The sequence below is a fragment of the Bos grunniens genome, chromosome 5, assembly GCF_055505025.1.
Source record: "Bos grunniens cultivar Pamir isolate PY7600 chromosome 5, Bosgru_T2T1.0, whole genome shotgun sequence".
NCBI lineage: Eukaryota > Metazoa > Chordata > Mammalia > Artiodactyla > Bovidae > Bos > Bos grunniens.
Window position 1 is genome coordinate 80,992,904 of NC_141169.1, and position 23,664 is coordinate 81,016,567.

At 40.2% G+C, this 23,664-nt stretch overlaps 1 protein-coding gene across 8 annotated transcripts in view; it reads left to right on the plus strand.

The window, feature by feature from the left end:
* Window positions 1-23,664, plus strand: part of TMTC1 (transmembrane O-mannosyltransferase targeting cadherins 1) — a 315,289-nt gene that overhangs the window by 189,852 nt on the left and 101,773 nt on the right. For 4 of the 8 annotated variants that reach the window (XM_086401542.1, XM_086401543.1, XM_086401544.1 and 1 more), the window contains one exon: window positions 15,707-15,828. The exons of the other annotated variants lie outside the window; for them this stretch is intronic. In XM_086401542.1, coding sequence (XP_086257668.1) covers window positions 15,707-15,828 — 122 coding nt within the window. The remainder of the gene's footprint in view (window positions 1-15,706; window positions 15,829-23,664) is intronic. 8 annotated transcript variants of the gene reach the window in all.

The window sequence follows — 23,664 nt, forward strand, 5'->3', positions numbered from 1 at the left end:
TCACGAAAAGCCAGTATGTGACTGTTTGATGATAAATTGTTGCACTTTTGGCAGAACTTTATGTAAAACTTGTGTTTATCTTTGTGTCTTGTATGGCTCCCATTGCCAGAGGCCAGAGTATTTACAGAAAGGCCTGGCAACTTTCGATGGCCAAATTGGCCTAGTCACTTTGTGCCCTGTCCCCTGGCATTTGGTATTAAAAAGTGGTTAACTGGGAACAACATTATTAACATCAGCCTCCCTGGCATTGCCTTGAACATTCTCTCCTTCCAGGGCACCATAGTTCCTTTTGATGTGGGTGACTCAGGCCAGCGAACTCTAGTTTTCTCCTGTTGCAGAGGTACTTGCTCTGTCAGTGTCTTTACTTGGGGTTAAAACACTTTTACCCTTTGTTTTGCCATCTGAAAGATTTCTTCTTTTATCTTGTAAAAATTTCCCAAGGAGAAACTGACTCTCAATCAGTGATTAGGGGCTGGAATTCTTACGTTTATGTCAAGATTCATATAGGTCCTATGCTGCTTTTCTCTTATCTGCACTTTAGAGATTTATGCTGTTGTGATTTAGTAGAAAGGAGGCCTTATTGAAGCAATGACAATAGGTGCTGGAATGTCTGAACTTAGAAAATTACAAGTACTTGATACTGTATTAAAACCTCGGGCCTCTGTTTCCATCCTTTGTTGCATTCATTAATCCATTAAATTTGCCCTTTTAGGCTGTGGTAGATAGGCTGTTCAGATGCACAGTTCAAGGTAAGGGAAGAACATTATTTAATCATGTCAGTTACTTGTTAAAAAAAAAAGAGAGAGAGAGAGCTTTAACAACTTATGATAAAGCAAAGTGATCCATCACGCTTTTATTACTATATGTTTCAGAAGCAGGAAAGTGGGTCTTGTCAAAGAGATCCAACATATTTTGAATATAGAAGATTCTTTGATTTTGGAGGAGTACATTGATGGATAGTAGGAATCATGTCCATTATTAATAGCAGTTACTTCAGAAGCTCAATTGACAAGTTAAAACTCACTTTTTTTTTTAGCTGTTGAGAGAAGCCACTAACTTTCTTATTACTTTCACACTTGTAACCTTGAAGTAAGCCAAATTGTAATTTGTTTGATAAAATATGATGAATTATTATTGTCTTTAAGGAATGCTGCTCTAAAACTTTTGCATCTTTACTGTGTGGAACTGTATGGGGTTTTTGTGGTTCCTTCTCCTTGTTCATTTTAGATTACAGAAGGGAGGGACTGTCCTCTGTGTGACAATCCAAAGCGGGAAGATGAATCATACCTCTGAGTGAGTGTGACTCACAGTGTGAAAAAAGTAACAATCGTGTCTGTTTCTTAACAGAAAATAAGTCTATAGCATCCTGCTTTGAAAAGTTTTGGCAGAGGGACATCTTAGAAATGTTTAAACAGTAGTCATAGGTAGAAGACCACTTCTGCCAGGCATGTATATTGCCATAGGAACAAAGTTATTTATAAAATGCATCTAATTTATCCTCTGCCTCCATTTCCTTGTCATCAAAACTGAATTCACGCATGACCTCACTTGCAAGGTTAAATCCACCCTGGTTCTTAACTGAATTCTTACAGAGGGAAAAAAATGGTTAATTGTTTCTGCCTCCCTCCTACCTAAGGTCACTTACTGTTACTGTTCTCCACAGAGAATTCAGTAGCATTACCTGAGACATTTTTGTTTCACTAGCCAGAGCTGGATGCAGGGAGCATGGTGGAAGACCCGGACCCCTAAGTGGTGGCCTTTTCTCCTTTCTACCCTGGACAAGCTCCAGGCACAAGAGTGAGCTTCTGCTGACAGTTTTCTCTTCTTGGACCCACAGGGCCCCTGTGCGGTACACCACTCACCCTCCTCTGGACAGGGCCTCCCCTGAAGCCAGAGGTGCCTGCTGGCCATTCTTGGTGCCTCCTCCCAGCTCCTCCTTTCTTCTGAGTCCACCCAGATAGCTTTAGTCTCAACACATATGAACATATAGCTATTAGAGCAACACTACTCTTTTGATTTTCCAAATCTACCCTCCTGAGCAAATATCTGGTATACATATGAATCTCACAGGTGTTACAAGAGTAAATGGTTATCAGATAAAGAGAAATACCGCAGGATACCACTTTATATGGAATCTAAAAATTCAACAAACTAGTGTTTACCAATGAGGAGAAGGAGAAGGGAGGGGCAACATTGGGATAGGGAGTTAGAAGGTACAAACTATTATGTATAAAATAAGCTACAAGGCTATCTTGTACAACACAGGGAATATAGTCAATATTTTGTAACTATAAATGGAGTATAAACTGTAAAAATTATGAATCACTATATTACACACCTGTAACTTTTGTAATGGGTTTCCCAGGTGTCTCAGCAGTACGAGCTTGATCCCTGGGTTGGGAATATCCCATAGGGAAAAGAATGGCAACCCACTCCAATATTCTTGACTGGAGAATTCCATGGACAGAGGAGCCTCTTGGGCTACAGTCCATGCGGTCGCAAAGGCATTCACAACTTAGTGACAGCACAAGTTCATTGGCATGAGCTTATATAATATTGACCAACATTTATATTTCAGTTAAAATATTATATAATATTGACCAACAATTATATTTCAGTTAAAAAAATAAATTTTAAAAAATGTAAAGGTTAAAAAATGCAAAAAATAAGTGGTTATGACAGTATTACATTTTTGCAAGATTTATACATAAAATAGTTCATAGATTTGAACTCAAGCCAAACAACACAGCCCCATCAATCAGCAGAAAATTGGATTAAAGATTAACTGAGCATGGTCTTGCTCACCACAGTAAGACCCGGTTTTCCCTGAAGCCAGTCCCTCCCTTCAGGAAGCTTTCACAAGCCTCTTAGCCTCATCCATCAGAGAGCAGGCAGAATGAAAACTGCAGTCACAGAAAACTAACCAAACTGATCACATGGATCACAGCCTTGTCTGACTCAATGAAACTGTGAGCCATGCCTTGCAAGGTAACCCAAGACGGATGGCTCATGGTGGAGAATTCTGACAAGAACTCCACTGGAGTTCCACTGGAGAAGTGGAATGGCAAACCATGTCAGCATTCTTGCCTTGAGAACCCCATGAACATTATGAAAAGGCAAAAAGATATGACACGGAAAGATGAACTCCCCATGTTGCTAGGTGCCCATTATGCTACTGGAGAAGAGTGGAGAAATAGCTTCAGAAGGAAATGAAGAGACGGAGCCAAAGCGAAAATGATGCCCAGTTGTGGATTTGTCTGGTGGTGAAGGTAAAGTCCAATACTGTAAAGAACAATATTGCATAGGAACCTGGAATGTTAAGTCCATGAATCAAGGTAAATTGGAAGTGGTCAAACAGGAGATTGCAAGAGTGAACATTGACATTTTAGGAATTGGTGAACTAACATGGACCAGAATGGGTGAATTTAATTCAGATGACCATTATAGATATAATAGTAGATCTACTGTGGGCAAGAAACCCTTAGAAGAAATGGGGTAGTCCTCATAGTCAACAAAAGATTCTGAAATGCAGTACTTGGGTGCAATCTCAGAAAACAACAGAATGATCTCAGTTTGTTTCCAAGGCCAACCATTCAATATCACAATAATCCAAGTCTGTGCCCCAACCAGTAATGCTGAAGAAGCTGAAGTTGAATGGTTCTACAAAGACCTACAAGACCTTCTAGAACTAACACCCAAAAGAGATGTACTTTTCATCATAGGGGACTGGAGTAACAGGCGAGTTTGGCCTTGGAGTACAAAATGAAGCAGAGCAAAGGCCAACAGAGTTTTCTCAAGAGAATGCATTGGTCATAGCAAACATCCTCTTCCAACAACACAAGAGATGACTCTACACATGGACATCACCAGATGGTCAATATCGAAACCAGATTGATTATATTCTATGCAGCCAAAGATGGAGAAGCTCTATAAAGTCAACAGAAACAAGACCTGGAGTGGACTGTGGCTCAGTTCATGAACTCCTTATTGCAAAATTCAGACTTCAATTGAAGAATATAGGGAAAACCACTGGGTCTTCCTAGGTGGCACTAGCTGTAAAGAACCCACCTGCCAATGCAGGATACCCAAAAGACGGGGGTTTGATCCCTGGGTTGGAAGATCCCCTGGAGGAGAACACAGCAACCCATTCCAATATGCTTGCCTGGAGAATTCCATGGACTGAGGAGCCTGGTGGGCTACAGTTCACAGGGTAGCAAAAGAATCAGACATCATGAAAGCAACTTAGCCATGCCCACAGGAAAAACCACTAAGCTATTCAAGTATGACCTAAATCAAATCACTTTTGATTATACAGTGGAAATGACAAATAGATTCAAGGAATTAGATCTGATAGAGAGCCTGAAGAACTGTGGACAGAAGTTCATGATATTGTACAGGAGGCAGTGATCAAGATGATCCCCAAGAAGAACGAATGCAAAAAGGCAAAATGGTTGTCTGAGGAGGCCTTACAAATAACTGAGAAGAGAAGAGAAACAAAAGGCAAAGGAGAAAAGGAAAGATATACCCATCTGAATGTAGAGTTCCAAAGAACAGCAAGGAGGGACAAGAAAGCCTTCCTAAGTGATCAATGCAAAGAAACAGAGGAAAACAATAGAGTGGAAAAGACTAGAGATCTCTTCAAGAAAATCAGAGATAACAAGGGAACATTTCATGCAAAGATGAGTACAATAAAGGACAGAAACAGTATGGACCTAACAGAAACAGAAGATATTAAGAAAAGCTGGCAAGAATACACCTTTAGTGTACTTAGAATATAGAAGAACTATTCAAAAAAGATATTCTTAATGACCCAAATAACCACAATGGTGTGATCACTCACCTAGAGCCAGATATCCTGGATTGCCAAGGCAAGTGGGTCTTAGGGAGAATCACTGCAAACAAAGCTAGTGGAGGTGATAGAATTCCAGCTGAACTATTTCAAATCCTAAAAGATAATACTGTGAAAGTGCTGCATTCATAGGCTAACAAATTTGGAAAGCCTACAATGGCCACAGGACTAGAGTAGGTCCGTTTTCATTTCAATCCCAAAGAAGGGCGATGCCAAAGAATGTTCAAATTACCTCACAATTTTATTCATTTCACATGCTAACAAAGTAATACTCAAAATCCTTCAAGCTAAGCTTCAATAATATGTGAACTGAGGACTTCCAGATGTTCAAGCTGGATTTAGAAATGGCAGATAAACCAGAGATCAAATTTCCAACATCCACTGAATCATAGAAAAAGTAAGAAAATTTCAGAAAAACATCTACTTCTGCTTCATCGACTACGCTAAAACCTTTGACTGCATGGATCACAACACTCTTAGAGACATGGGGATACCAATCACCTTACCTGCCTCCTGAAGAACCTGTATGCAGATCAAGAAGCAACAGTTGGAACCGGACATGGAGCAACACACTGGTTCCAAATTGGAAAAGGAGTATGTCAAGGCTGTATATTATCACCCTGCTTATTTAACTGATATACGGAATACATCATGTGAAATGCCAGGCAAGATGAAGCACAAGCTGGAATCAAGATTGCCAGGAGAAATATCAAAAACCTCAGATATGCAAATGATACCACCCTAAAGAGCCGCTTGATGAAGGTGAAAGAGGAGAGTGAAAAACCTGGGTTAAAACTCAGCATTCATAAAGCATTTACAGGAATCATGGCATCCAATTCCATCACTTCATGGTAAAAAAAATGGGGAAACAATGAAAATAGTGACTGATTTTATTTTCTTGGGCTCCAAAATCACTGTGGACGGTGACTGCAGCTATGAAATTAAAGGACGCTTGCTCTTTGGAAGAAAAGCTATGATAAACCTAGGCAGCATATTAAAAGGCAGAGACATCACTTTGCTGACAAAGGTCTGTAGTCAAAATCATAGTCAAAGTTATGGTTTTTCCAGTAGACATATACAGATGTGAGAGTCGGGCCGTAAAAAAGGCTGATGCTGGGAAAGATTGAAGGCAGGAGGAGAAAGGGATGACAGAGAACAACATGGTTGGATGGCATCACCTATTCAGTGGACAGAGTTTGAGCAAACTCTGGGAGATGGCGAAGGACAGGGAGGGCTGGCATTCTGCAGCCCATGGGGTCACAAATAGCTGGACATGATTGAGTGACTGAACAATGTCAAGTTCATAGATAAACAGGTGAATATTTAAAAAGGAGTTTAGAGCAACAAGCTACAGAGCATGTATAGATTTAACATTTATAAGGTCTTTTTCCACTCAGCTTATTCACTGTTTCTCTCTGGTCACTAGAATATGAATGCACTCTTATTTTCCTTGATAAGAAGGGCAATCTCATTGTAGTATTTGATTTTTTATGTCAGAAATAATCCTTATTCTTTTCTCAAGCCTTCTTAAATATAATTTTGACTTATAATTTAGTAACTAAAGAGCAGTCAAATGAATGGCATCTTCCCCTATTGTGGCTGTGGACACAGATATGTCCAGAGGCAGGTTGTAGGGGAGAGTAGGTGGGCCACCTGAAAGTGTTCATTGAAATGGAATCCTTGACAAGGAATACACATTTCGTGCCACACATCCTGCTTCATCCCTGCAAACTGGAAATTTGTGTCTGTGTTTATGTGGCAATGGGGCTCAGTGATGCCCTTTGTCACAGACCTCAGTGGTGAGTTTTCTGGATCAGCCTAGCAATACCTTGGATATTGCCTAGCAATATCCAAATTGCTAGGTCTTGTCTTCTCTGTGTGTTTCTGCTACAAACCTAGGAAGACGAAAAGTGTTGAAATCTCCCCCATGCACACTCCCTTGACCTTGTCTTTGGATCCCAAAGCCCAAGGGATTGTGGGGAAAGAACAGGCTTTGGGCTGAATCAAACCTCAGTTTGAACCCCTTGATTTTCACTAATTGGATCAGTGTAGATGTGTCTTTAAGCCCTCTGAGCTTCAATTTCCTCATCTATATAACTGGGGATAATTACCTATCTTGTAATATTATCACAAAACATCAATGGGACAGGCTAAGTCAAATGTCTGGCATATGGTATTGCTTAAGAGCCTCTTGTTTTTCCTTTACCCTCTACCATTTGCAGCTTACCAGCTGGCTTTTATTTGCCCTTCTGCATGAGCCTTTCCCATAGCACATGTATAATAATCTATATGTTGAACACAATCTGAGATGAGATCTTATCTTGCTCCTACCTTTCATCTCTCTGGTCTTCCTCACAATTTTTTTTTTTAAAAATACACAGCTTTATAGTAAGTACTTCTCCATTTTTGTTCAAAACCACAGAGATGAAGAACGTTCATTCTTTTCTTCTCCCATGTCTCCATGAATTCCTATGATATTTTCATTTGAATCAGGAAAAAAATTTCTTGAACAGTATTTTTCTAACTTACTTAATTCCCTTAACTCCTTACTAGTGCTTGTTTATGAAAATGAATGGTGTTTTCGTGCACTAGACTGGTATTTTCCAATCACGCTTCTTCTAAAGTGCATTTTAAAAGATATTTGCTTTTATTTGCCTTTGAACATTTAAAACACACTTACAGAGAATGTAAGGCACATTTCCAAATAAAGTTTGAATTAGTTTATTCTCACTTGAGTAAAATAATCTGAGTGCTTCAGTCTTCCACCTGATTTGACTCTGAAACAACGTAATTGTGTGCTCTTGTGAGATAAGAAGTTTCAATCCCAGGAACTAGTGTTTGCAGGAAGATTCAAATGATTGATTAAAAGCAAATCAAACAAAAACTCTGCCAAAAAAAAAAAAAAATGAAATCCTTAACCCAAGACCAGAAATCAGAAGTGTTGGTTTAGGAATGCTCTGATTTTAATCTCCCTCCGACTCCGTTCATCAGTGCGACTGGCAGAGCTCCTCGGTGAAGAAACCTTGGCTTGGGACAAGCAGTGTTTAAATTGGCTCAGAGAAGACAGTGTACAAATCTGCTTTTGTCTCCAAGGAGATATAATTTCTTCATTCATTTCCCCTTTTAAAATTTTTTTCCCTGAACATTTATGAGTAAATTTTAGAGCACATGAAAATGAGGAAGTGATATCACCAGCTCGAGCCAAGTGTAGAATGTGTGTTGGCAGCTATGTTATTGAGATCCTGAATCAGAGCTATTTTTTCCCCAGCTTGGCTTATTCTGTTGATTTCAGACCAGTGAAGGAAAAAATTGCAAGTGGTACCTTTCCACACTTATGTGTGAGATGTGAATTGTGTTCATGTCATGGGCAGACTGTCCTTCAGCCTCTTGAGCATGTCACTGTGATCTAACATAGGGTCCCCGTTAACTGTAAATTCACCAAGGAGTTTGACAGCTGTAACTGAAGCTCTGAGAATAAGCTTTCAAATTTTTTTCTCTTTGTCTTTAAGACTGTCCCAAGATTCCTCTCAATTCCTCCATTACTGATATGTTGATCAGGTTCTAGATCTTGTTTGAATCATTAAGAAGTGGACTGTTGCATTTGAAATAACAATAGCAGTAAAAATTCAAAACTTTCTCTTCTCCCACTATTGAGTGATTGGTCTAAATATCATTTGCCAGATAAAGCTCTCTCAGATTGGCATTTGTCTTCACTGTTTTTATACAACATTAGAATTTTTCTATAATCTTAATGGCCTCAAAAAATGGTGGTTCACTCAAGGGCTAAAACATGCTGGAAATACAATAGTGCAAGGATGGGACCAAGTCAGGAGTGATCTGGAGCTGGCTTCAGTTGTCTCATGAAAGCCAGAGTTCTGACTACTTTTCTGCATCCACAGCTCTGCTACCATCTCTGTGCTCTTTAGTCAGAGCCCTGGCACAGCCAATGGAGTGATCAAAGGGTTTATGAAAAGACCTTTGCAGACCTTTACAGTGCCTTGGGCAAAATGGAGCTAACATGCCAAGGGACACATACCAGACGGCCTGAAACGTCAAAGGAAGGAACTGTCACCAACACTAAGTGAGAGCTCTGACCTTGGAGAGGATCCCTAGACAGGAGCTATGCCTGGAGTTAGGCAAACTGAGCCACTATCAGACAGATGTGGAGGAGTTGTTGTTCAGTCGCTAAGTCGTGTCTGACTCTTTGTGACCCCATGGACAGCAGCATGCCAAGCTTCCCTGTCCTTCACTGTCTCCCAAAGTTTGAAACTTGTGTCCATTGAGTCGGTGATGCCATCCAACCATCTCACCCTCTGTTGCCCACTTTTCCTTGCCCTCAGTCTTCCCCAGCATCAGGGTCCTTTCCAATGAGTCAGTCCTTCGTATCAGGTGACCAAAGTATTGGAGTTTCAGCTTCAGCATCAGGTCTTTTGATGAATAATCAATGTTGGTTTCCTTTAGGATTGACTGGTTTGATTTCCTTGCTGTCCAAGGGACTCTCAAGAGACAAAATGTGGTCCCCTGGAAAAGGGAATGGCAAGCCACTTCATCATTCTTGCCTGAGAACCCCATGAACAGTGTGAAAAGGTGGAGGAAGGAGGGGCTGTCCAATTCCAAGGAAAATATGAACAAGAGTGAAGATCAAGTAGATAAGAGAGCAGCCCATGGGGAGGAAGGAAGTTCAAGACACACTTGTACAGAGCTCAGACAGAATCCCATTGCCCCAAACAATCAAGCTGTTTCTGTCCTTCCACTTCTGACTTGCCCCTTCCCATGCTGGGCCCGAGTTAGTCTTCTGAGGCCAGCTCTCCATCCATTTCATGCAGTCTGTATTATCATCATTTGAAAGCATCGAAGGACATCTGTAGATTCAAAGCTCATGATATTTTAAATAAGCCTGAGCCTCTGATTTGCTCAAGTGGAGACTCACCGATGCATTTCCTCTGGACAGTAATATAAGGAGTTGAGTTTTCAAAAAATTATTAAAATATACACAAGCATCACAGGGAGAGCCCAGGTTTCCTCTTGCAGGAAGGAGACCTGGAGTCCTGTGCAGCTGTAAGGAAAATTTTTCACAGAAATAATGTGATGCATTTTTGCTGATTTGTAGTTGTAGTTATTTGTGAAGGACCCAAAAGTTTCAGCATTTGAGTTTATAACAGGGATAATAATACTCATCTCCACAGAACTGTTGTGAAGATTAAAGAGAATTTTTTAAACTGGCATAAATGTATTGCTTGCTTCTGGGTGGAAATTTGAGAGTCACTTAGCAAGAGAATGAGCGCAGCTCACTGCCCAGGGCCCCCAGCTTATTACAGGAGATGAGGATTCAAAACAAGAGATGAGGCAGTAAAGTACAGTCAGATAAAGCAACAGAGATTTCAATTGATTAAATAACTTGTCTTCCTCAATTAAAAACAATTTTCATAATAATATAATAGTGATTATTGAGTATTTTAATACACTGAAATATTCACAAGATTAAAATTGAATTTCAGTCATGTAAAAGATGTCATTTTCCCTGAGCATGAAAGTCCCACGACCTTTCAAGAGGAACACATGTATACCTGTGGCGGATTCATTTTGATGTTTGGCAAAACTAATACAATTATGTAAAGTTTTAAAAAAAAAAAAAAGAGGAGATAGTAGTTAGTAGCAATGAATGGAATGAGAAAGGCATGGAAGGGTATGCATACATCCTGATTAAAAGTACCTGATTAAAAATGCTGTTGGTCAACTCTGGCAGACAATCATAAGACAGTTTGGATATTCAAAGACTGAGGACTTCTCAGCCCAAATTAGCATTGCAAATACTGTGTTTCAGAGGGTGGCAAAAAGTACAAGGTTTCCATAGTAAGAAGTCTCTAAATTGAACCCCAGAGATGTATATGCAGCTTCTGTCACTAATCTTTCTTATTGCAACAGTTTGGTGAATGCCAACTATGTTTGTGCAGGTATCTGGATAAATTTAAGTAGGATGATGACTCCCATCAGGGAAGGCATAGTCTAATGGAGGAAGTAGACCCAAGAACAGATGAGAAAAGAGGGCCTCGTATATAGCCCTGCCAGTTGTCAGCTTGGAGATACCTTACTCCCAGGGCTGAAGAGGGAGCTTTATGGTCATCAGCTTCCCTGAAAACTGATAAATTAGATGCAGACAGCTAGAGCCTAGAACTGCCAAATGCATCCTTAGTGAAATATAACTGTGCTCTTTGTAGAACTGTGAGAACATGCTGAATGCACTGTTTTATTTATCTGTAACCTGTTTAGAGCTGAAAGAAAATATGATAATAGGAATGATGGTGATAATTACTATAATGAGGCCTGTTCTCTGCTGCTCTGGGAGGGAGCAGACTATGGTGGAGGTTGTCTGGGTTAAGTGAAAGAGAAGTTGTCTTCTCATGACCACTCGTGCACACAATGCTGGCCACGTGCATGTGCATCTATCTGTGTGTGTGTGTGTGTGTGCGCGCGCGTGCGTGCACACGCTTGTGTATATTTCCTCATCTGCGATTTGTTCTTTGAAAAGGAAACTGAGAGTAGGAAGGGGATGGGATAAACCAAAAGCCACTAGGCTAGGCTCAGATTTCAGAGCTGGGACTTCTCTGAGGTAATCTATGTTTCTGAGGAGATCACTGCTTTTCCATTAGTGACTCCCACAGATACATGGCTGTGCAATGGTGGCCGAGTGATTCTCTGGGCACCCTGACAGGTGTGTTAAGAGAATTTCATCTCTTTGCAGCTCAGGGAAATGCTTTTTCTGTCTCCTCTCGAGCCAGAAGAAAATCAAGCCTAACACCCACCACAGTGAATCTATCACACATTTTTCCTACAGATACAGTAGGTATCGGTAAACTTTCTTTTGTTTAACTGATCAGAGAAGTAAATTAATTTGTTGGAAGTTGCACAGTTAATCAGACAAGTAACGTGTATTTTTATTGGCTATATTACTAGCTGTTTTAATTCTTGTCTTTTCACTCCCTAGTGTATTTGGAATAAATTTCCAGTTGCCTCTTTCCTAGAAATGAATGCACTTCGTGTACTTTGGAAAATGACACACATCTTATTTTTCCCCCACTCATATTTTGTTTGCATTTCATCTGAACCTATTAGGTTGAGATAAGCCATAAATTATTTAGCCAACTCTGTCACATCTGTGATCCACAAGATACAAAATTGGATTCCCTTCCAGTCTTTCTCATTCTAGGAAGTTCAGCCACATCCATGACATATTTTCCCCTAATTTTACAACATTCTAATTGCCTGATCAACTTGCAGTTTATGTCAATATTTAGTATATTCTTGAATATGTTCTATCTCTCTTGACTGAATGGGGAGGAGAGAAGATTATCATCAGTTTGATTTGAGAATCAAGAACTTTTTTCATAAGTATTATTTCTCTTGAGATAAACAATGGAACTTCATTGAGTTTGGGCACTGTGCCACTGTCTTAAGTTGAATGTTTTGAAAATAAAGAAAACACCACATAAGACAGCCCTTCTGGTAGCACATTCTGTGGAGTGGTGGCCTCTGAACTCATAACTCCAATGACATTGACTTTAACTGATCAATAAATCTTTGTGCTGATCCAACCAACCCCACTGAGCCGTGAACTGCACTTACGTCATTTTATAGTTGAGGCAAGGAAGGGCTAATTACCTGCCTGCTCAAGGTGACTAATGATGGCAGGGCCCCAACTTAGATCTGGACATCAGCTTTGGGACACTGACTTGCTTTCCCTTCTATGTGTGTGGGACCCTTAACTTGTTCCCTGTTGCCTGTAGGTAAAAATCAGCTCCACTCAGGGAATACCAAACCCTTATAATTCGTTACCTGCTAACATGCACAGGGTTATTCCCTGCTTTGTACTTTCTGTATCTTCTGCCTGGAATGCACCTCACTGTGACCACTTCCCTTCTCTCCTAACACCACCACATTTACCTTGTGAGCATTCACTCCTCAGTCTTCAACCCCAGATTGTCCCCTCCACCAGGAAGCCCTCTCCATCCTCTCCCTGTCTCACACCCAGTTTCCTCTCTCATCTGGAACATTTATTCATTTATTGATTTATTCAACAAATGTTTCTAAACACTCATTAAGTGCCAGGCACTGAGCTGAGCAGAAACCACACACCTCTGAATACAGCTCACCAGCTCCTGTCCTCATAGAGCTTAGAGTCTGGTGAAGACAATAGAAAAATATGGTGAGCACACAGAAAAATATATAATTACAACTGGGATGAGAGTGAGGAAGGAAAGAAAGTTGGTGCCTGGAGCCTGCAGTCCCCAACTCAGCATCACCACTGCCTGCAGCAGTGGCACTCAGACTACCCACTGCAGGGGCTCCTGAACTGAGGGAGGAGATGGCCAAGGGGGCCTCTGCATGCCCGGGATGCCCGCCTCCTCTCCATCTAGTGGCTCCCAGAGCCTCGGGCTTCTGGTGAGTAAAGGACATAAGCATGTGCCACCACAATCAGGAAGGCCTTTGGTCAGGCAGCAAGGGGTGATACTGGGGATGTGAAGGCAATGTCTTTTTCAGAGCTATGAGGGATGCTCACCAATAACTGCAATGAGCTGAGGAGGCATCTCATAGGGTAAAACACAATCCAGGGACATGGATATATCATGACCTGGTCAGGATTCCATCAGTCCCTCCCCTTGTCTTCATTCTTAGGATTAATTAATAGGGGATTTTACATTCTCTTTACAAATCTCTTTAGGAAGACACACTAATACTTTTGTAGAAGTATTTCAGTTTTTAAATAGTCCAAAAACAGAAAAGAGAGAGAGAGAACATCACTAATAGACTCAGAGGTCATAAGGAACACTTGGGCAAGACACTCATTCTCTGGGGTTTATTTTCAACTTTGTCAAGAAACATTTGCCTTTGTCAACATAAAATAGTAGTCACAACCTAAAAGTTGAGAGTTATGTTTTAATTGGTGGGAAATTTTAGGACTTTAAGCACAGGAGACAGTGTCTTATGTAACCCTGAGAGAATTGCTCTGTTGAAGCAGGGGGAGTGGGTGGGGGTAGGGGGGGAGCGGAAAGGGAAGTGAGGGGAAGTTGGTTATATAGAAGTTTGCAATAAAGGACAAGTAGTCTGAACATCAAAAGTATTTTATGAATTAAAGAAAACCAGATAGCCCAAGTTAAGGAATTTAGCGCTTTTCTATCCAAGGGAAGAGTCTGGGCTCATTGAAATCATTCCTTTCATATGCATCTCAGCTATCTGAGTCCAGTATTCTGTGTTTTTCACATCCTGAGTTCCTCAGTGCTCACTGTAGGGAGTGGCTGCAGCCTCATGGCTGCCAGATTGCACAGGTATTTTCTTCCTTCCTGAGTGACCTTAGGGTCAGGGATTCACATTTGGAGGGCCAGAATCACTGATATCAATATGAAGGAAATATTCCATTTCTCACCTTCATATTATAGGATTCTTAGGGTGTTTGTTCCTTATATAAACTTTAAGTTCTTGCACTGAAATATACTTTGTAAACTGAAAGAATAATATAAATTACAAAAAGAGTTTTCAGCTTTTAAATATAATGAACTTGCCACTTCTTACCTGTGTTTTTCCTTTAATTTAAATGCAGCATAGAATATATAACATTGCATCCATTTGAGTTGAAAGCTTGTTATGCAAATTTTTTTTCTTCTTTTTCTTTCATCTTTTAATTCTAAAGAGTATGGTTACTTTAGGTAAATTTTAAAAATGAGGTAATGACTTACAGAACCATTAATTGTTCAAGGGAAATAGTCCAAATCACATTTGCAACTTTATTATTCAATGTATTTTAATAAAGTCCAAGTATCAAATGTCTCAAGATGCTTAAAATCTTTTATTTTGTCTACTTAAAATATTAGTAGTTTGTGTTAGGGAGTCTTATTTATGTTTTTGAAATTTTTTGTTTAGTGTTTTGCAAATATTTAAAGTATTAGGCTATTTAAAATGTTTATAAGAAAAAGTTTAAAACAGTAATATGGAAAGTTCTATTTGGTTTTCCTCTTCAATTATTTTTAAAATAAAATACCATCCAATACATCTAGATTTGTTTTAAATGGATTTTCCTTCAAATGTGTCTATTTGGAAATACACACTACCTTTTACAGTGCCCATTACAACATATTATTTGGTAATAAATAAAAAAACTTTTGTTAGTTGTGACAAAAATATTTACAAATTTTTTATATATAATATAAGAGAAAGGTATTCTATCAGTTTAATGAATTATTGTAATGAATTTTTACTCCAAAAAATTTCATGGAATTAAGCAAGTAAATGCTTACTGTCTTACTTTGAAAGATGCTAAAAACACCTCAGCTCAAGTGATCTCCCTCTCTGTGCCCCTTATTTCGCCATTTGCATTTCATTTCCTTCTTGCTAAGATTTGCCTCCTCTGGTGGGCTTTGTGTGGGTTTTTTTCTGTTTATTCATTTGTTTTTAATGTGTTCTATTTTGAGAGAACAATAATTCTCCATGATGCCTTAGTGAGCTTTATCCTACCCAGCTGCTGTGCTCCCTGGAATGAGTTGCCTGGGGGCACAAGGACTCTGAAAGAAAGCAGACCAAGTAGTGTTACTGTAGAGCCAGCCCAGAACAAGGAGTAATGGTCACTGATTATGTTATGCAAATAGCAGATGTTCTGGGTGGCAAATATGTGTCAGGCAAACATGCGAATATTTCCATGAGCCAGAGGTTTTAGCCTGAAGGCTTTCTCTGATGAATCAGTACACTGATCAAAAGGTCCACATTGGTCTAGTTTATTCATTCCTTGAATAAGAACTTGATGGTTAAATGCTGACTGAAGTGGAATTAAACCCAGATTAATTTGTCCTCCACTGTTGTGTGTTTCAGAGACTGGAGCACAGGGAAGTTTTGGTGGGCTTGTTGTTCCTGGTTTTCCCGTTCATCCCAGCCAGCAACCTCTTCTTCAGGGTGGGTTTCGTGGTGGCCGAGAGAGTCCTATACATGCCTAGGTAATTACTGTTTCTGGTTTCCTCTTTACGAGACCAACATTGATGGCTCCAGAGAGACTGTTGTTTGCGTGTATCACAGTTAGATCCTTGTGGAGCTCAGGTGTTTATTACTTCAGCTTTAAAAACAGCCATAGAGGAAGCTGGATAATATTGACTGGAGTATATTCAGGATTTTAGCAGCAATCATTTTACCGTAACTTCTTTGTTCAAGTATCTGTGCTTATTAAACATAATGACTTACTTTATAGAAATATTTGTTAATTTGCATAAAATTATTGACTGTGTTAAGTAGCATGATTTTAATTGACTTCTATCTTCTTTTTCTCTCTTTATTTGTTCTTGAATTTAAAAACAGAAACAATCTCAAAGAAACTTGTCCTTGAGAAAAACATTGGTTAAAAGTTATAAAGGGCATTCAGACATGTATGATTACATAATGGCACTTAGCTTTGAATATTTGAACTGTGTGATGCTTGTCTGTTCTCTTATCTTATTGAAATGTCAGCATTCCAAGGCCATGTTTCTTTTCAGAAGCCTGAAAATGTCCCTGAAATGGTTCTGCCATTTATCTATTGTGTGACCTTAAGCAGAACATGATTTTTTTACACTCATTTCTTTTTAAACTTTAGAAAGTTATTTCTTTATTTTTATTTTGGCTGTGCTGGGTCTTCACTGCCACACATGGGCTTTATTGCCACATGGCACGTAGGATCTTAGTTTCCTGCTGCTACTGCTGTTGCCAAGTCGCTTCAGTCATGTCCAACTCTGTGAGACCCCATAGATGGCAGCCCACCAGGCTCCCCCGTCCCTGGGATTCTCCAGACAAGAACACTGGAGTGGGTTGCCATTTCTTTCTCCAATGCATGAAAGTGAAAAGTGAAAGTGAAGTCGCTCAGTTGTGTCCAACTCTTAGCGACCCCATGGACTGAAGCCTACCAGACTCCTCCATCCATGGGATTTTCCAGGCAAGAGTACTGGAGTGGGGTGCCATTGCCTTCTCTGGGGAATTAGTTTCCTGACTAAGTGTCAAACCCTCATCCCCTGCATTGAAAGATGCATTCTTAACCACTGGACCACCAGGGAAGTCCACAAACTGAATTTTTTTTTAACTTATAGAGCTTTATTTATTTATTTACTTTTGGCCACATCATGCAGCTTGTGAGATCATAGTTCCTTGACCAGAGATTGAACCTGACCCTTAGCAGGGAAAGTACTGAGTCCTAATCACTGGGCTGCCAGAAAATTCCCTCTCATTTTTAAAACAGAGATTTTAATAAGCTTTCTAAAATTAAGTGATTTTATGAATTATAAGTAAGAATGAACTTTTCTAAAAGGCAACAAAATAAATACAATAAACCAAAATATTATCAGGAAATTATTCATTCATAGTGAGTTAGAAATTTGTTAACTTTAATTTAAATAAAATTAATTTAAGTAATAAGAAGATTTAATTTCATTTATGGATATTGACTGAGAATTTTTAGATGCATATAATTAGAAATGAGTTTCATAACCTTGGACGCTCCTCAAACTAAGTACCTCACAGCTTTCCTAAGGCTTTACAGTCTCTTGTTTTGACTTGGTTAACGAAAAGGTGGCCTTTAATTTTCTTTATGTGTCTACAGCACAGTTTGGGAAGGAGATTATTCCTTGCTAAGAACTACTTGATAAGACAAAAATACAGCAGAATTTCTTTGCATTCTGTGTTGCCTTAAGATAACAAGCTTGTGAGGCTTTGTCAGTACTAAGGAATGTGGTGGGCAAAGGCAGACTTCAGTGTCTGTTCTACGTGTGTTTTCGCTTAGAGCAGCTGAGAGTGGCTTCAGTCTAGTTTTGTCTGCAGTACTCCTGATTCCAAGTAGAATCTGTATTCATTCTTCACTTAACAGATATTCACAGAACACCTGTCCCAGGCATATGCTCTACTAGATTTGAGGCTACAAAAATTAATGAATCTCTGGGTTTTTTTTTTTTTTCCACCAAAGATTTTAACTGCTGATTAAAAACAAAATGGCACCTTTCAATCTAAACACTTGATGGGTTGGATATTTTTTAAAATAATATCACAGTCTAATTGTATCCGAACTTTTGTTGAATCTTTATTGTATGTCAGTCACAACACTAAGTGTGTTATATTTATTTTCTCAGTTAATTCATGCTGTATGTGGTGGTTCGAAACATGTTCCTGCAGTCATAGTGCGACATGAGTGTGACATCCCTAGGTCTGTTTCCTCATCTATGTAAAATGAAGATAATGGCACTGAACTCAGTGAGATATTATAAACATTAAGGGAGATGGTCATATAAAAATCTATAAAATGCTTTGCATTGTACATGACTAGTAAATATCAAGTTGTTTACAATATCAAGTAAATACTATTGTTGATGTCAGCTTTCTGAGGTAGCTGATACCATTATACTCATTTTACAAAAATAATGCCTGGGCTCTAAGTTAAGTAACTTGTCCAAGTGATATAGCTAGTAAGTGGCAAAATGGGAGATTATGGATCCTTGTCTACTGACCCGTCTGTCACCTTCCAGCTTACATTGCTTCTCTGATAGTAACCTCAGTATTCTGCTCAGTTGAAAAAGATGAAGAAAATCTGAGCATAGTTAAGTATTCAGCTCAACTCCATTTAGAATCAGCACTTGATACTTTAGGAGTCCTGAGATCTGAATCCTCAGCCATCGAGGTTCTGAGTTCATGGGCAGTGAACTTTTCTAATCCAAATACAAGAGAAAATTTTTTGAGGAAATGAAAGGCTGGAATTTTAAACAAGAGGTTAAATTTAATTCTTCTGTAAGAGAAACTTAGGTAAACATTATGAAAGAAAAAGTGAAAGTTAGTTGCTCAGTCGTGTCCAACTCTTTGCAATCCCAAGAACTGTAGCCCGCCAGGCTTCTCTGTCCATGGAATTCTGCAGGCAAGAATACTGAAGTGGGTTGCCAATTCCTCCTCCAGCGGCTCTTCCTGACCCAGGGATTGAGCCTCAGTCTCCTGTATTGCAGGCAGATTCTTTACCATTTGAGCCACCGGGGAAGCCCATAATATTGTCATCAACCATGTGTAAGCTATCTTATTTAAAGTCAGGGGTTCTGTCACCCCAGCAGGTGTGTCCTCCACCCACAGAATCATCCAGCTCTGGCCCTCCCTGTGCCGCCACGTCACAGCTAGGCGTTTCTCTGACTCCATTCCTTTTCTCCAAAATAGTCAAAGTGGTACCACTGCCCTTTTCCCACTAGGAATATGCTGATTGGGATTAAAAGTTTGAAATAGAAAGAAAACATCAATATTACCAAGAGCACGTGCCCGCCTCTCAGAACCTATTTGAATTTTGCTGCATTTGGCAAACTTGATGCAAAGTCATCCAAAAATCAGTTTCAGGAAACTGATCTTTATTAAAAGATGGCTGTCCTTTCCTCTCCAAGTTCCTGCATCTGTGCATTGTAGTGCTGATGCCAAGTCATCATTTTCTGAGGGTTTGTCTTTACTGCACAGCATCTCCTGTATTCAGATCCATATTACAGATGCCAAGGCCGTGTGACAGGGAGGTGGTCCTGGAGCTGATGAAGGGGGCAGGTGACCAGGCCAGATACACAGCTCTGAACACACACCTGAGAGTTTACTTCTGATTCTGAGAGCCTGGGGTCAGAGGAAGCTGAGGAGTTTTTGAGAGAGACATTGTACCTCTCATGAACCCCAGCCTTCCTTCATGGTCGCTGTTGTAATGAGTACCACAAGGGAGCCATATTAATTATGGCACTGGATTTCCTTTTATCTAAAGTTGTACAACTGAGTCAGAAATCAAAGTTTTTGTGGTAAAACTTCTGTACTATGACTTAAGAGACTTAAATAACTTCATTGGAGCTGGTTACCCATGTTGACAGTTTTCATGAAAAAGGGGACTTTCTCCTAAAAAGATTTTACCCAGCAGAGACCAGCTGCCCCATCTCAGTGGATGGTGGTAGACAGTTGGGTAAGGAGCTGCTGGAATCTTCTTCAGGGCTGCAAAGAATGTTACAGACACTGCAAGTGTCCCTTGGAAGGCGCCAGAGCACCAGGTGAAGCCAGTGCGTTTAATAAACCTGCACGCTGGCTTCCACGATGCTGAAGCATGTGTCCAAGCTTTTTAAACACACAGGAATCCTCTCTGCATGGCTCTCCTCCCATTATTGAGCTCAACAAGAAAGAGCCATTTCCCACTGCATTCATACCCAACTGCTTTGAGGAAAATATGCACCGTCTATTCTGGCCTTCTTGAAGATACAGATCATCATCTTTAATACAGAAGATCATCAATGCAGAAAATCTGTGTTATCTCCAAAACTTTAGCAAACAAAAGGAAGATGAAATTAAAAGTTCAATTGATAGGTAAATTTCCTGCTCACCGAATGTTCAAGTTAAGGATCCCATTCCGAGTTTTAAGATCCCATCCATGAACACTACAGAGGTCATGTTCACCCTCACTGAATCCGAGGTGGATCCCTGCAGCCCCAGGGGGCTGGTTTGGCCATTTTACAAGAAAACCCAGAATGAGTCATATCCACAGTTCTCTTTCATCCTCTGCTTTTCTGCCTAACAATGAACAAGTCGCTTAAATCTTTTGGCTTCTGTTCTCCCTCCGTCCTAACCTAGCGAAGACCCAAAATCTCACCTGCCTCTCACTTGCACTTTGAACTCTGTGGATAAAAGGAACAGAAATTGGCTATCTATTTAGCACACTGTTGTATGGCTTTAGGGTCAATGTTTTACCACCAAAAGCAATTGGAATAATCTTTTCTTCTGGTGATAAATGCCAGTTTTATGGATATCTTTTTTGAACAGGCAGGGGAGTTCGGGGCTTAAATCATTCTTTCACAGAAGTTTTGATCTCTTGTTCTTATCTCAAGAGTAGCATATAATTTAATGGCTACTTTTTGTATTTCATAAAAACCACTTTATAATGCTTCAAAGGACTAAAATTTCTTAGAATTGATGAAGCAGACATAGTTGTTGAGAGCTCTCAAATAAAATCATAGGATATGATCAGAGATCCATTCAAATGCCAGATTAAGGATGATTTATTTACTTCAGTGTCAAAGAGCAAATTCCTGAACTATTTTAAGAAAATATCTACGAGGGGAGAGGGAAGAACAGACAGGGGTAAGTGAAGGCAGAAACAAGAATGTAGATAGAACTGATCAAGAAAAACTGGGACCATGGAAGGAGAAGTTAAACAGATAACATGTGTTTGAGGGGAAAAGAGATACTATTTGAGTTGTATAGTTCTTCAGCTAATGGACACATCAGACATGGAAAATGGAAAAAAGGTGACTCATTTCCATTTTCAGTTCTGACAAATACCTTCAAATCACACCTACTAATACTTAAATGGAATTTGTAATCTTACACAGGTTATTTATTTCTCAGGATGCAAAATGAGACATGTTACTTCTAAAGGAACATTAGTCCTGTTATCTGACGCTGGGGACCCCTACTGATAAGCCCTCTATGCGTATGTTCCTTCAGAGTTGCTGGAAGAGAGTGATGATTGAGAGTGAATCAAAATTTTGCCAAATACTCAAATCAACAGAAAAATAATTTGCTATCAATAAAATCTTACGTTAGCACATCCAGTGGAAGGAAGACTGACTTGGGAATCAACATGCTGCCTGGCCATCCTGGGGATTACTTTCCTGTCTGTAAAATCTGAGTGTTGGCCTTGCCCGGTGGTCTGCAAATGTTGCTTATATCTTCCTGCCACGGTTGTCCCTGTCTGTGGCCACACTGGGGATTGAGAGCACAACCCTCCCTTAATTTCTTCTCCCCAACTCAGCTCCTCCTTCTTGGACATTTTGCAGTTTGGGAAATCTAAAGTCCAGTTATCAGGATGCCACATGGTCTTGAAGGTCCCTTTCAGCTCCAAAGTTCCACTCTTTGTGACTTGGAATAACCTTGGGTAAAGCCTGAATTTTTCCTCTTAAGGTTTGAAACACAAGTTTGTCCTGTACTGGAATGGGACCACTTGTGTCTGCTTAGTTTAAGCATGATGCCCAAGTAGGGAAAGGGAGACATGTCCCCTGAGGGTGAGACGCGAAGAGGAGGAAGTCCACCTGCCATGTGGATAGGCCCTCTGCAGGGTCCAGCAGAGGGCATTGGGAGTTGGTCCAGGCAGCCCTGGTGTGGGGCCTCCTCATGAACTGATGGGGCGTCCTTGCTTAGCAGCAATAAAGAGTACCTGCCAGGAGGAAATAGGACCCTAATCACTGGAGTGGGACAAGAAGGGGCAATGGCAGATGCTCCCGTTCAAGCCGTGATAGTGCAGGCAGCTTATCAAGAGAAGTTGCAGCCATGAGAACAGGTCAGATGTGTGCATATCCATATCAAGTCATAAGAAGAGACTCAGGAATTGTACTGAAGCCTAATATCTAAATCCAGGCTCAAAGCACAGGTCAGATTGCTCACAAGGTGACTGGTACTGAGTCCAACACGTTGAGTCCCTCTGCCGCCCTATATTGGGGTTTCAAAAGTCAATTAACATTGGTCTTCAGAATACCACAGGGTAGGGATGGGAAGATTTGACTCCAGTGTTTGTTTCTCTGCTCTTGCTGTGCCAGCATGGACTATTCCATCAGCCTCTTGAGACATCAACTAAGAAGAGAGATGAGATCTAGAAGCTGGATCTTGTCTTGTGATGGTTACTCTCCAGAGCAGGGCCCAAGTAGGGAGGGTCCTGGGCTGCACCAGACTAGTGGTCAGTCATCAAGTCATCATGAGAGTGAGTGGGCTAGGTGACTGTCATGACCAGAAAGGAAGCAGCAGGACTTTGCAAAGGAACTCAAACAACTGTGTTACAAATCTAGAGACTGTAGATCACATAGAACAGAGCAGCAGTGAGAAGTGAGTGAGCTGAGAGGAGGTCAGTGTGCTCATGGGCTGAGGATCAGCTAGTCAGTTCCGTTGTGTTCAATTAATTGTCCTTGGCTATTGGCACAAAGGGAGGATAAACTTGAACAGTTATTTGCTAGGCTGGAATCAAAGCCTTAATATTATAGAACTTTGTTACTTTGTTAGTTATAAAAGATAAATGTTTATTTCTGAGTTTTAAATGGAGAGCAGTAAATGTCTTGGAAACCATGATTTGAAAGTAAAATTTGGATAGTAGAATCTGAATTCAGATGAGACTGAATGGAATAATACATGTGCAAAATGTTGTAAGCTATGCTAGGTAACTGCAAGCCATTATTTCAGTCTGTCCTGTACAAATGAGAAGACTGGGGGAACCAAAGTGGAAGGAAATCATTACAACGTAGTACAGGCCTCTCCTTCCCCAGTGCTTTTCTTCCTCTTCCTTCGCTCTACAAAACTCTTTGTCTCTTTTCTAATCTCATGTGCTCAAAAGTAAACAACCCTAAAAATAAAAAAATTAATATGTTGAATCTAAACAAATGGTACAGATGAATCCATTTCCAGGGCAGAAATAGAAACTCAGATGTAGAAAACACACAGGTGGACACAGAGAGAGAAAGGGAAGGTGGGATGAATTGGGAGGTTGAGATTCACGTATATACACGACCACGTGTAAGATAGCTGGTGGGGAGCTGCTGTAGAGCACAGGGAGCACTACTCAGCGCTGCTGTAGAGCACAGGGAGCACTACTCAGTGCTCTACAACCTAGATGTGCTGGGGGAGGTGGGTGACAGGAGGGAGGTCCAAGAGGGAGGGGATATAATGCCTATGCATAGCTGATTCACTTCATAGTACAGCAGAAACTAACACAACAGTGGAAAGTAGTTATACTCCATTAGAAACAAAAAAACTGAGCTCACAGACACAGAGAACAGATTGGTGGTTGC